Source organism: Siphateles boraxobius, unplaced genomic scaffold (genome assembly GCF_051911475.1).
Source record: "Siphateles boraxobius isolate OS27281-9 unplaced genomic scaffold, OSU_SipBor_1 20, whole genome shotgun sequence".
NCBI lineage: Eukaryota > Metazoa > Chordata > Actinopteri > Cypriniformes > Leuciscidae > Siphateles > Siphateles boraxobius.
In genome coordinates, this window is record NW_027508811.1 from 11,857,761 (window position 1) to 11,872,437 (window position 14,677).

Below are 14,677 nucleotides of genomic sequence, written 5' to 3' on the forward strand. Positions count from 1 at the left end.
CTCTCCCTCGCTACCATGGATACCACCTCTGCTGTTACAGGAGGAGCCCAAATGCGCGCACCCGTTTGAAAAGGAACGGAAGCTAGTAATAACAAACAATTATGGCAGAGAAAGAACAGTCACAATTCTCAGTAACGTTACCTGCATATAGAGGCAGCGAAGTCAAACGAGTTAAAAAAAGGAAGACAGTATTTGAAAAGGCTATGAACAAAAAGTCTTTGGATAAATAAAGAAATCATAAGAGAGTCGGCGTGGCTTTCCAGCGTCGGCCACTACTGAGTGATCTCAAGGGGCTGAAAAGTGACTCCATGATGGCTTTATTTCTGCTGGACAGGTAATCTTGCTGTTTTCATTTTGATGGCATTTATTTTTTCATGAAGCATGTATCACTAGCACACGTAGCTACCTAATATTAGCTACCTAACGTTACGTAGCATAACTAACGGTACTGGCTTAGCTATGACAGTGTAACTTTGGTGTCGACTAGTATAACGTTACTGTTAGTGAGCCAGGGTTGAGACGATAAATAAGCAATAGGCCTATCTGCAGTCGAAAGCTGTTTTATTTAATTTCGCCGAATCTAACTTTAGGTTAAAAAGTTTAGGGGATCTATTTTTATACCTAGCTTTACCCTCTGCCTAAACTGTGTTCCTATTTTCACCGTGAACTCTACCTACTCCGTTTTTTCACGTTTGGTTTGTTGTTATATGCTCTACATATGTTTACATATGTCTTTATGTTGTATCTGTATGTGCTATACAATATATGTTGTGTGTGTGTGTGTTATATTATCTTGGGTCTGCAATGCAGTTGTGAGAAGGTGTTTGAGTGTATGTAATTCAGTTTATCTGTAAACAATCTTATGTTATGAATCTTACAAATTCACCTTCATCACAGTGTAACTGATAGTAACGGCAAACGTGTGTCAATGAAGCTATTTATAGCTTTGCCTTATATTGAGTTTGATTCCGTTACGAGCTAGTAAAATATTTTAAACTTTACAAGTATCGTTATGCGAGCTGGATAGTGAGTACTAACAGCCATGTTAATTGTTTATATTCATACTGATAAAGTTAGTTATTTTATTACTTGTGATTCTGACATGATGTCACTACATCTGGTAAAGCTGGTAAACACGTCCGACTCTTCCAGCTGAGCGAATGGCCGGGATCGCGCGTTCATTTGTTTTGGGGGCGTGGCTTTGGAAGGAGCCGAGTAGGGAGGGAGTGGGAGTTAATGGAATAATGAGCTGTGTTTATTGTAGTACTAAGAGGACTACAGACACTCGATTTTTATAATTTCTTTTCCAGAGTACTTACATTTTAATTATGCATTGATATATAAAGACAGTTTAAACAAATTTTGACAAAAAGTATTTTTGTGGATTTCTACCTACAATACCTTTAAATCCAATCCAAATAGAATAAACACTACAGTGTTTAAAAAAAATATAATACTAGAATATGAAATTATTAAAATTTTATAATATATATTTTTAAATCCTTTAATTTGTCTTAATGTTTGAATCATTCATTCAAACATTTTGTTCAGCTTTGAAAAGGCTGATTCATGCAGAAACCAAGCAAGTGATGTATTTATGAATGGTTTATTTATTCATTCACTTAAACAATTCATTCAAAAACTATTTCAGTAATGAAACACCACTCTGTGTTGCTTGGAGACAGCACTTTCTTATTATTCTATTATTCTATCTTTATTATTCTAATAGACTTTATCACACAGTGAATGTGTGGACTCTCAAATCGTGTTTTTGTTTGTTTTTTAATAAGTGAGTGACATTCTAAAAAATGTCAGTTCAAACATTTTTAAAACAACAAATTACAATTTTATTACATTGTATGGAGCATTGTCTCAATAAAGAAGACTTGGAAAGTAGCGATTGAGTTATACGAATCACTTTTATGGTGCTTTTTTACCATTTTTGGAGCCTGACAGATCCAGTCCCCATTCACGTCCATTGCATGGAAAAGAGCAGCTCAGACATTCTGTCAAACATCTTCTTTTGTGTTCCATATAAGAAAAAAAGTCAAACAGGTTCTGGAATGACACAAGGGCGACTAAACTATGACAGAATGTTTCCTTTAATAAATAAATCAGTGCATTACATATTTGAATATTTGCCAATGCTTCAGAGCTATCATGTTTCACAGCTGTATGTGAAGTTCCAGGCCGGTCTGAAAAATGCACCGGGTTTTCGTCTGACTGCCTATCTGATTTTAGTCCCAGAGAGTTGGAGGCTGAGCGGGTTGTCAACAACAAACACTGATGTTGTTTTTCCCTCTGCAATAGCCATTTCCTATCCACCGGGGGAAATACAAGGGGAAGACAAAGTATGACAGGCCAAAAGCAACTATGCCCTCCCCAGGAGAGATGAGAGTGCCCAGCCACATATCGTGAGCAGAATCACATCAAATAAGAGCCAGCTTGTCTAGTGTGTGTGTGTGTGTGTGTGTGTGTGTGTGTGTTAAGATACTGCTAAGACACAGCTCTCTGCCCTTCCAGTTAGATGCATTGTGGAGCATATGTCTGTTTGTGTCAAAAAGCTTGCCATGCTCCATGACTTAAGCAAACACACACACACACACACACACACACACACACACACACACACACACACACACACACACACACACACACACACACACACACACACACACACACACACACACACACACACACACACACACACACACACACACACACAGGAATTCCGAAAACAAAAGAACACCCAAACACACACTCTGACGAGTCTCATTAATATGTAGAACATGTTGCAGATAAACACATGCGCATGCAAACAGACCTACAATCTCCCCTGCTAATACACACACACACACACACACACACTGACTGTCAGTCACCCTAGCAACAAACACTGAATAGCAATTCCTCCAGACTTATGCATCTCATCAAATGAATACTCCAAATCACTCTCCCTGGCTGCCACAAACAACTAAAGGTCAATTTACGCCCTCTCCAGCTCTCTCCTTTTCTATGCAAAAGGGCTGTTTGTAGAGGAAATGAAAGATTTGGATTTCAATAATCCAAACATATGGTCACCCCTCCCCCTTTAATGTTTGATTATATTTAGAAAACCAATTAAACTTAATCCAGTGCAAACTGAATGAGATAGTGGCATGAGTCTGCAAAACTCTCTGCAAACAGATAGACGGATTTTCCCAAATCCCTGCCTCCATGACTAGTGTTTTCTTTATCTTTAACACCAGTCCAGTGCGTGCTGATGTCAAATAAACGTTCTCTATGACCAATCCAGTCTTTGCATGCAATATCTCTTCTGGTCTTTTGTAATGGAAACCAAATATGGCCCTCAAATCCAATTTAAACATCATTACAGATTTGAAACCCCAACTCTCTGAAGCAGTGTTGAACACGCTGAAACACTGACTAGTGCTGGCACTGATGTTCGGCCATGTGTCCCCCTTCTGTCACGCTGATATAACCGAGCAAAACAAACTGTGGACCGTGGCATTGACCAACAGGATGCGGGGCACACATGTGCAATGCCAAGGCTCCAATCCCGATTAGAGCTGATTTTAAAAGTTGACTGTTTGAAGTTACAAAACATTTTTTTTTCAGTGTTACTTTTTACAGTGTTTTGGTTTAGTGAGAGTTTTTGCCTTTGGATGAAAATATTTTTACAGTTATCATATCATATTCATTAATATAATTTTTTCTAAAATGTTATCTAATTGATCGATATGATCTATTTCTTTTATTTTTATGAACAATATGATTTAATTAAAATTGTTCGATTATCATCACAATGCAGATTTTTAAAAGGACAAACTATTGTTCAAAAGTAAGATTTTTTTTCTTAAAGAAATTAATACTTTTATTCAGCAAGGATGCAAAAGTGACAGTAAAGACATTTTGAAATATATATATATGTATCTTTTAAAATATTTTTTAAAAAATGCTTTTGCAGTACAAAACTGATAATAATAAGCAATGTTTCTAGAGCATCAAATTAGCATATTAAAATGATTTCTGAAGGATCACGTGACACTGACTGAAGACTGGAGTAATGATGCTGAAAATTCTGCTTTGTCATCACAGGAATAAGTTAAATTTTAAAATAAGTTTATTTTAAATTGTAATAATATTTCATAATATTACTCTCTTTACAGTATTTTTCCATAAAAGACGTTCTTCAAAATCTTTTTCTTTTAAAATATTTTTTTGGTAGTGTATAGTGTATATAAATAAATACATACTTATAGAATATTTCACTATGTTTTTTAAAAAAGTTATTGAGGCCCGGTTCAATCATGTTCAATCATGTAGAGATACTGAAAACTCACTTTCTCTCCAAAAGCAGAGGCACCACTCAGCCGTGGAGACTTTGCCATCGTGGTAGGAATCACAGGAGTTGAAGAAGGGCCGTATGCACACTTCATACTTGTCCAGATTAATGGCAGCCAGCTCAGCTTGGTCCAGATACAGGTCATTATTCGTGTCCAGCTTAGAGAACATCCAGCCAATAGAGTCCTTACAGGTTGCAACAAGAGTACGGTCCACAACTGTGCAAAAACAATCACACAGTATTTTTTAACACAGAAATATTAGCTTATAAACTGTAATATTTCCTCACTTTGCCATCTCTCCCAGAACATCTGATTGCATCAGATTAGCTGTAAAAATTCAATCAACGTCTTCTAAAAGCCAAATTGCTGTTCAAATGTTGCTGATAAAATAGCAAATCACTCTAATGGAAGCCATGGGCAGAAACAGAGAGTTTTTTTCCCAAATAAATCAGAAGCAAATAATAAAAATGCTGCAAACAAAAGAGGCATAGCTAGCTGGAGAACTGATGAGGCGTATGGTGGATCTGGTCATTTTTCTGCCATTAAAAGTACATTTTAAATTGAAGTAGGTGCAAATGGTCACCATTTCACAATTCAGCAAAACTGCTTTTCGAGAGGATAAAATGCTGCTGGTGTTATTTTGCCATCAGGATAGGACACATTTCAACACATAAGCTCTGAATCTACTGGTCCTTATGAAAATTTAATGCAGCAGTTTTGTTAGTGCCAATTATCATAGGTCCATGTTTAAAAGTACTAGAGAAAACACAATATATAAATGTAAATGTACAGCATTTGCGATATTGTATGTGTATAGGAGGCTGCTTTCTGTGATATAAATGGACGTTAGTGCCTCACTTGATGCAGAACTGGCTACAGGATTCCCTGTGCTGTTCTGCTTGCCGTTGCCTTGGAGCAGTTGGAACCAGTCCCGCAGGCGATCTCCCAGATCTGCCAGGTCCTGCCCTGTGCAACTCTCTGTGGACAGAAAAGAGGAGAGATTGAGACAGTGAAAGGAGATAAGGGAGTGTTGGCAGACGTTGGTATTGAAGAGTAAAGAACCAATAGTCCTGCTTTTGCCCTTTTGAATTTGTCGAGAAAAGCCTCCGGAGACTGCAGACATAAATCCAACATAATCAAAGTCAGCAGAAATTCACAAAACAAGCAGCAAAGAAAGAAAACAGCATAGTCTGTTGATAAATCAATAAAGCCTTTGTTAGAGCGAGAGCTGCAGAATCAAGCGATGTGAAAGAGACAAATAGTATCTGAAGCACTCTCAGTGTAAAATCATTCATTATTATCAAAAAAAAAAAAGATCATAAAAAACTTAAAAGCTGACACTGAAATTGTGCTTCATTGAGCTTCAGAGGGTGTTTCTTCATAAGAGCATCTTAAAGGGATAGTTCATCCAAAAAATGATGTCATCATTTACTCAGCCTCAATTTTATCCAAACCTGTGTGAGTTTCTTCTGTGGAACACAAAAAAGGTATTTTGAAGAATATTTCACCTTTTTTGTTAAAACATTAACTCTTAATTAAAATGGTCCCATTTAGTTTGATTGTATGCACTAAAACACTGGTACATTTTTAAAATATATTTTTTTATGTTTCACAGAAGACGAAAAGTCATACAGGATTGGAACGACATGAGGATGGGTAAATGATTTTTGCCTGAATTTTCCCTTTAACAAGCTTTGCAAGAACATATTGCCGCTTTTGTAAGGGCAGATACCGTGTTTGCTGTCCACGTCTGTAGCAGGAGCAATGGTGGTGGTGCAGGGACAGAGACCAGCACATCTTACTTTCATCTCCTTTCCAGTGAGACAAGCCTGCTGCTCCAGTTTGCACTGATTCACACACAAAACACAAAGAATAATAAGTTCCACCATAACACTTGTCCAGTGTCACATGCTCAAGTTCAGTGGCATGAATTGTAAGCGCAGATGGAGAACAATTATATCTACAGACGACTAAAAATCGCTGGTTCAGCTAGACATCTCCATTAAAATAAGATGATGTCAACCTTCATTTCTTCCCTCACAAGGTCAGAACTAGATAATAGATATAATACATAATTCAACAGAACGGTTCTTTTATTCCCAAGTAGGCCTACCCAGAATCCCTTTTGACAATTCTTCTTTGATTTTTAAGGATGTCAAGGGCCACTGTACAAGGTATAATAGAGATCTATAAGTCACACAGAATATAAAATGAAATAAAAAAATATATGATTTTTGACTTGCACAGAATAACACGAATGGAAATAACGTCATAGGCATTCGTTGTTTAAAACCATGGAAACAAAAGATGCAGGATAATGAAAGGATTATAGAATTACAACCCTTTATTAAAACCTTTTTTCTTTTTTTAACAATCGCTAGGACACATTTATCAGTACTTAGGTCACTGTTTCAAAGCTCTTCACATAGTGAGCACAATAGCAATTTTAAGTGGACTAAACTGTGGTTATTTTTCCATTGCTTTGGTACAAAATGCATTCGTTGGCTACATCTTTCAAAATACATACATTATTTTCTCACTCAAACACAACCACCACCAAAATTCTTTATACCTATAAGCCAATTTGCCAATTACATACTTTTTACAAAACTGTTAAACTTAAAGGGGACATATCATGAAAATCGGACTTGTTCCGTGTTTAAGTGTTATAATCGGGTCCCCGTTGCATCTACCAACCCAGAAAACGTGAAAAGTGACAACCCAGTAACTTTGTTTTTGTAAGCCTTTCTCTGGAAGCATGTCAAAAAATAAGCCAGACTTTGCTCCCCTTCTGACGTTGGAAGGGGATCTTATTATAATATTACTGCCCCTTAATCTGCATGTTTCCACCCACGGCGCTGCCATTTGGTTTTCGCATTCGCAATCGACACCAGTGTAACCAGTTCCCTTTCAGTCGATAACGTCAGACGTAGTCGACGGTCGACTGAATGGGGATCGCGCTAGAGAGCCTATCATCTTCGATTACTATTGAACGAGCCAATGGAATTTGGCGTGCGTGATTTGAATCACACACTCCGCCCCAGCGGCGCGGGTATAAATACGGAAGTGGATGCACGCACTAGTTGCCTTTCGCTTCGGAGCCGTTCGTCTTTGATGTCTCTGAAGAGTGCTGTTGTATTCAACGAGCGAGTGTGTCGGTGTTCTTGCGGGAAGACCTCTCCAGTGTTGGTGTTCTACAGCGTGGTGCAGCGGTGATCGCGAGCTTCTCAGCTCTCAACTGCTGTTTTAACAGCATCAAATTTCTATTGTTTGTTTGTGTGTTGATGGTTGGTTAGAGGGCGAGAAGTGAGTGCTTCACTGTTGGTTGAAAGACTATTCAGTGTTTGCCGCAGTCATTCCCTGTGTGCTCCGGCACTGGTGACGGTCCCATTTCCTAAAACAGCAACACGGGTGTGAGTGCGTCTTTTTCAAGATGCCATTCCATCCGTGCGTTTCTGGGTGCGGTCTGGCGCTATCCCCCTCTGACAGTCACGAAAGTTGTGTCGCATGTTTGGGCTTACAGCATGCCGAGGCAGCTTTCGTGGATGAGTCATGTTCTCACTGCGGGAACATGGCCATCTCGGTGTTGAGATCTAGACTCGCCTTCGTCAAAAGCGTTGGTGCAGTCCCCACCTCTGGGCCCCGCCCTTGTTCTTCCTCTGGGTTACCTTCCCAGAGAAAGACTGGGGTGCCGTCCAAGCTGGGTGATCTGAGGATCACAGTGAGGGGTAATCCGCCCGGCCAGGCCCCGTGGGTCCCTCACTCCTCTTTCGCACCGCATCTCTGTAATGGATAGGCCAGCCGTGTCATTTGGGGCCCCTCCAGGGGATACCATGTCAATCGCAGCATCGGAGGGGGAGCTGAACTCTGGAGATGACGACTCGGCTGCACTGCCGCGGAAGGGGCGCCCAGCCTGCTCCAGGCGCTGCCAAGCCAGGTGGTAAGCATCAGCGTAAAAGAAAACGCTGGACCTGGACGGGCTCTCAGGGATGGAGGAGTTGCTCGTGGAGTGTTCGCCGATCCACTCCCTCTGGCTGGTTGGAGGGCCGGCTGGAGTTTTTTGTTATGTGTGTGTCTGTTCCGCCGCTGGCCCCTATAAAAACGGGGTCAGCGGTACCCACATATTCAGAAAAAGAGCACATTTTCTATTCCTGAGTCCCAAGTGGACCAGTCTGGCGGGTGTGACCCTATAATAGCCTTACATCCCCCAGCTTCCCTTGGTCGCCAGCAGGCAGCTTGGGGCGTTCGAGGACCCGGTCATCCGCCTTCTCACGTTCCCGTGCCGCTAGTGGAGACAGGTAAATGTTGTACTGCACACTAACACCACTATCTCTACTTTGCTGCCCCACCTCAGGCTCGGCTACCCCGCTCAAGTCAGTGATAATCATCACATTAGGTGTTGAGCAGACGTGCTCCTGAAAATTCAGTGATATTCATCACACCGAGTGTGGAGCAGTGCTCCTGACTTGTGCGTGCTTATCTTATCCTGCTGGCGAAGGATTTGATATAGCCGCTCCTCCAGCCGGTACGACGGCCAGTTGTAAACTCGTTCTTCGTGCTACTAGGTGGTGGGTCGTGACCATGTTGGCCCAAGATTGGTCTGCAGCTCCGACCTGAAAGACATGTGCTTCAGATCTCTACCTTCCGCACCGCAGGCCATCCTGTTTGTTGCGTGTAAGGGTGGAGTATCAGTACAGTGTCCTTCCCCTCGAGTGCTCCAGAGCCCGTTGGGTCTTCAGGTCAACTGGAAGAGAGTAATCTCGCCCACGGGCTGAGTATCTCTTTTTCAGTTTTGGAGATGGACTCGGTCTAACACGTCTCTCCAATGAGAATGTGTTCAGCTGGTGTTGAAGTGAGAAAGGGTCCCACTGAAAGAACTTTCAGAGGCTCCGGGGGTAATGGTAGTTGCAGCCTTTGGCTTCCTCCATATGTGACCGCTTCAGCGCTAGCTTCATGATCGAGTCCCGAGGTGACCGTGGCAGAGCAGCTCACCCTGTGTGACTATAGTTCATCCCGGTCTGCTGCCAAACCCTCTTCAACAGAGGGGCCATGTACAAAGGGCGTGTTTTAACGGGGGCCTGGGAGACCCTCGACTACACGGGCATTCGTGCCTCGAGTTGTTAGACATTGCGACCGTTGCGCAAGCTTCCCTTGCATGTCACAACTCACCCGTCACCTCCTCCTTGGAGTCAGAAGCTTCTGAGGACGCTTTGTTCCACTCTGCCCGCTTTACTCAATCGTGCCGCCATCGAGCCTCAAGACAGTTAGAGCCAGGGCAAGTGGAGACTCCATCCCCGGGGTCAAGCTGGGACATGACCATTCCGGGGCCGCTCAGTTGCCCCTCCGGTTTCGTCTTCCTGCCAGTGTTTGTGTAAACCGAGCGGACTACCCTTGGACAAACACTGGGTCTCAGCTGCCCCAGGGGCCCGCAGAAATGCGTTTAACCCCAGTGAGCCTTCTAAAAGCGACTGCGACTCATGGTCGCCTTGCGCCTGCTCAAGTCAGTGAAATCATCACACTTCATGTTGAGCAGAAATGCTCCTGAAACTCAGTGAAGTTCATCGCACTCAGGTGTTGAGCAGTAATGCTCCTGTAGCTCAGTGAGTTCATCACACTCAGGTGTTGAGCAGAAATGCTCCTGTAGCTCAGTGAATTCATCACACGCAGTGCTGAGCAGATATGCTCCTGGTGCTCAGTGAAGTTCTTCCCACTCAAGTGTTGAGCAGGAATGCTCCTGAAGCTCAGTGAACTTATCACACTCAAGTGCTGAGCAGAAAATGCTCCTGAAGCCCAGTGATCTTCACATGTTGTGTTGAGCAATGCTCCTGTCTTTTTGCACCCGTCGCTTGCACCTACGAATGCCAATTTAGGAGAGGAACAGGTCTTCATAGTTGCCCCTTATTGGCCCAACTAGACCTGGTTCCCATCGACAGCCTTCCTGACTTCCCCTGAAAACTCTTTCAGGGACGGGGCACGATGGGACCCGCGTTCTTCCCCCGGAGATTCCGGGCGGTCTTACATCTGAACGCGGAGGTTCAGGTGTCTATCACAGGGACATGTGATAGTTAACATCACTTCTGCGAGCACCCTTCTGGAAATGGGTAGCGTGCTTACGCCTTTAGAAGTGGAACCTAGCCGTTGAGTGCGTCTTCTCTCCAGAGGAGATCCTGAAAGCTTTCGATCACTTCAGTGCTCTCTTTCCTGCAAAATGGGTTGGAGTAGGCTGTTTTCCTTCACCCTCAAAATGATGTTGCCTCGGTGTTTAAACAACGCTCATCGTGTTGCAGAAGTGTGCAGAAGCACGTTCTGATCGTCAGGTTCCTGAGGAGCAAGGTCTTGTAAATCTTTGCGTCCCTCTTTATCCTCTTGGGCCTTGTCCCTGGTGCGACTGCACTGCAGAGACCGCCCCTGAGCCACTGCAGACGTGTACAGAATGCAAGCCATAGACCTCAGACCAGCTCTACAAATATCTGTTGGAACTCAGCAGAGAGGGAAGGCTGTTTCCATGCAAAGTTGCACTTAGTGCTTGCCCTCATTTCGGTAAAAATCCGAGATGCAACATGTCCACTTAGGTGTTGAGCACCTCTATGATGAGTGTAAAGTGCTCCGCCTGGGCGTTGACGATATGCTTTGCTAAACAGATTCTAGAGTTGGGGGCTGGACAACACCTAGTTGAACCGCTGCTTCCCGTGGGCTCCCTTCTCATGAAGCCAGTTTCACCGTGAGCCCGGTTCAAGTGTCGGCTTGCTGCGCCATTCCCCTCCTATGGACTGGATACGTGCGCCTTTCTACTCCAGTTGAGTTCCCTTAAAATTGAACCCTGTTGAGTTCCTCCACACCCCTCCGACGTCGGACGTGCGGAACGTCTGGTGTTAGGCCTACCACTCGTAAGCAGTGTGGAACCTGTGTTACGCTGGGTTCATTTGTTGCGGTCCCTACGGCAACCCCATATGTGTATTCTTCCACGATACGGCTGCCTGCGGCGAGCCCGTGTCTTCCCTCGGCAGAGTCTCTCTGCCGTCACTGTCCGGTGTGTCTCCCCCCGTCTTAGGCTGTAGCCACCCCAGTGACATTCCATATGTTAGACTGCCCGGTTTCCGCCTAGTTCATATGTGTATTCTCCACGTTACCTCCCTCTGGTTTGGATGTGGCTTCCGCAGCGTCCCTTCCTTCCAATGTACGGGGAACGCTTTCCCAGTGGTCCTGTAGGAACAGCAGTGACTTCCCTGGCCTAAGCCCTGTCCTTCCCCGCCTTAAATTTGCGGGGGCATCAGGAGGCTTTGGTTTAGGCACTGGAAGGTGGCAGCGTTAGTGGCGTTTTCAAAGGTTATCCCAAATCAGTCGACCGTCGACTACGTCTGACGTTATCGACTGAAAGGGAACGTCCTGGTTGCGTATGCAACCCACCGTTCCCTGAAGGAGGGAACGGAGGACGTAGTCCCCTTGCCACTACCGCTGGACCACCGCTGACCCCGGGTTACTCTCGGCTCCTCAGCAAAAAGCAACTAGTGCGTGCATCCACTTCCGTATTTATACCCGCGCCGTGGCGGCGGAGTGTGTGATGCAAATCACGCACGCCAAATTCCATTGGCTCGTTCAATAGTAATCGAAAATGATAGGCTCTCTAGCGCGATCCCCATTCAGTCGACCGTCGACTACGTCCTCCGTTCCCTCCTTCGGGGAACGGTGGGTTGCATACGCAACCAGGACGTTCTAACGCAATGGCAAAAGTTAGTGCAAAGCATGCAAACTGTTCTGTCGTTGGCTGCACAGATGAGCATAGAACACTATTTGACCAAAAAATGTCACAGCTGTCTTATAAAGACCTCAGGGAACTGTGTCAACTTGTGCAAAAGTTAAACATGACGCTACATGCAAATTGATGAGATGAATCAATGTAACTCCACAACAACTACATAAATGTATCCACTCTGTATCAAAACTCTATTTACATAAAGGCCAATTTGGACATTTACATACTCTTTTCCACACTGTTAAACTTATTTTGGATGTGAAATTAACCGCTGTGCCAACTGCCAAGATGAAAGTTGGTTAGGAGAACTGTTCAAAGAGTTTTGAAAAAGTGACCCAGGTATTTAGAAATGTGTCCTAGCGATTGTAACTGTAAAGATTATGAGGTCACATGAGTTAAAAAATAATGATGGGTGACAACTTTTGTTAGTGGTATTGAAGAATGACTTGATTTGAGACATGTATAAAGTGATTTGGTAGTTTTAGTGCATTTTGGATATGATATTTATTGCTGCGCCAAGCTGAAAAGTGTGAAGAGTGTTGGAAAAAGTGACCTAAGTACAGAGAAATTTGTCCTAGTGATCGTAAAAAAGCTGTCATTAAGTCAAATGAAAAAATATTTGTGACCAATATTTAGCATTATATTAATATTATTTTATATTGGATATTATTTATCATTATAATTAAAAAAAACACGAATGAGCCCATTACTACAATGATTCAATAAAAACAACATACTTTCCTTCCCTTTAATGAGACACGTCATGTTTGTCTTTCACAAGTTATTGTGTGCTCTCGGGAAAACAGTTTTTGGGACATTTGTGAGGAAACTGTCTCCAGGAAAGACCTAGTGGCATATTTCTTTATAAATGAATTCAGATGGAACGTTTAAAAAAATTAAAGAAAGATATAAGTGGTCTTGTGTGATGAAATTTTCAAGCTTAACAAGTATGAAGTATCAACTGTAACAGAAACGTATAATAATTTATACAAATGATGGATTGGAAGGAACTAAATGGAACTAAAAAACAATAATCATGATTAATTGTTTAAACCTATTGTCAGCCACAATAGTTTGTTTCCCTTTTAAAGATTTAACAAAGCAAAACTGATATGATCAATTTCTCTGCAGTTCAGTTTGTTTGAATACAATTAAAGAAAATTGAATGCAGTGTGAAATACCTGAGAGGCGTAGTTGTGTCCATCAGAGCCACAAACAGGACTAGAGGAGGACACTGGGCAAGCCTTACAGTTACTCTCCTCCTGTCTTATGACCTGCTGCTTCAACCTAGAACACATTGGTCAAAAAGAACATAGAATCAATATTAACATCAATCATCAATATGAAATATAAACTTCGGCTTGGGTATTTGTTACTTTAAAGGGGTCATGACATGGATTATTTTTTAGTATTTAAATATGTTCCTTGAGGTTCACTTATAATATTAAAGTCTTTTGCACAAAAAAACTAATATGTGGAAAAAGTTTATTTTCTCCTGACCCTTATCCGTTTTTAGGGAGCGGATCCTTTAAGGATTGTCAGTAAACGGCTAGTCTCGCGTAGCCAGACTGATGGCAGAAGGTCGGGACACCATAGCAGCTTTCATTGGCCAAGGACCGCCCAGAGGCCGTCTGACTGACATGTAAAGCAACCAATCACAGCCAGTTTTGTTTCACATCTTGTTTAGGGGCATGAAAATATAACGTAGATGCCCTACAATAACAGACTGGTGTGTAAAATCATTAGACGTATTGAAGACTTTTGAAAATCCAGCATTTAGCTGGTCCTGATAAGCACTCATTGTCACAGTTGTAAACACAACGGTGTTCTTCTTCCATGAGGGGGTTTGGCGTCACGGCATCTTTGTTTCCAGGTGGACCGTTAAAGAATGCGACACGTCTCCCGGACATCCTGTAGAATTTAACCAATCAGATGATGACTTCGAAAATCCTGATGTATTACCAGTTAAGTGTGCCATATGCATCAGACGTTCAGCCAGGGGTCCGTGGGCGTGATTGAGAACCGTCATTGCATAGGAAACAGTATCAACGGGATACTGATGTGACGCTCACATTCAGTGTAGGCAAAATACAGCCGTTAAGTGTCTGAATGCCAGTGGGCCCCACGCCCCCTATGGTGTGATGATATATATCATTTGTTGATGTTACTAACTATTCACTCTGAAGGCAGTCATATGCAAATGTATTTGCCGTGACGTCACAGATCCCGCAACAATATCGAAACGAGCTTGATTAAATGCTTTGTTTATAATGAGGATGATTTTTAGGCTATGAAACTTGCAGGATGTTTTAATGGTACAAAGACCACATATATGTCATAAGAACAAAGCAAATTACATTTTTCTCCTTTAACACAGAGGGACATTGCATCAGTGGATCGTTTTTAATTTAAGGTTACAAGAATGTTATCTGTAGTAAGATGTATGAAACAATGAGAACCAACCGCTAAGGAATGGAACATGTTTAGTTTGTAAAAAAAAAAAAAATAAACACCCAGGGACTAAATCTGTATACCTCACAATGTGCCATCAGACAACACATGGCTGCTTTATTAAACT

The 14,677-nt window shown here is 42.5% G+C and overlaps 1 protein-coding gene across 2 annotated transcripts in view; it reads right to left on the reverse strand.

Moving 5' to 3' along the window:
* spock2 (SPARC (osteonectin), cwcv and kazal like domains proteoglycan 2) overlaps positions 1 to 14,677 on the reverse strand; it is a 40,617-nt gene that overhangs the window by 5,314 nt on the left and 20,626 nt on the right. For both annotated transcript variants that reach the window (XM_077236799.1, XM_077236800.1), the window contains exons 4-7: positions 13,281 to 13,386; positions 6,079 to 6,193; positions 5,205 to 5,324; positions 4,344 to 4,562 (exon numbers count right to left, since the gene is read on the reverse strand). In XM_077236799.1, coding sequence (XP_077092914.1) covers positions 4,344 to 4,562; positions 5,205 to 5,324; positions 6,079 to 6,193; positions 13,281 to 13,386 — 560 coding nt within the window. The remainder of the gene's footprint in view (positions 1 to 4,343; positions 4,563 to 5,204; positions 5,325 to 6,078; positions 6,194 to 13,280; positions 13,387 to 14,677) is intronic.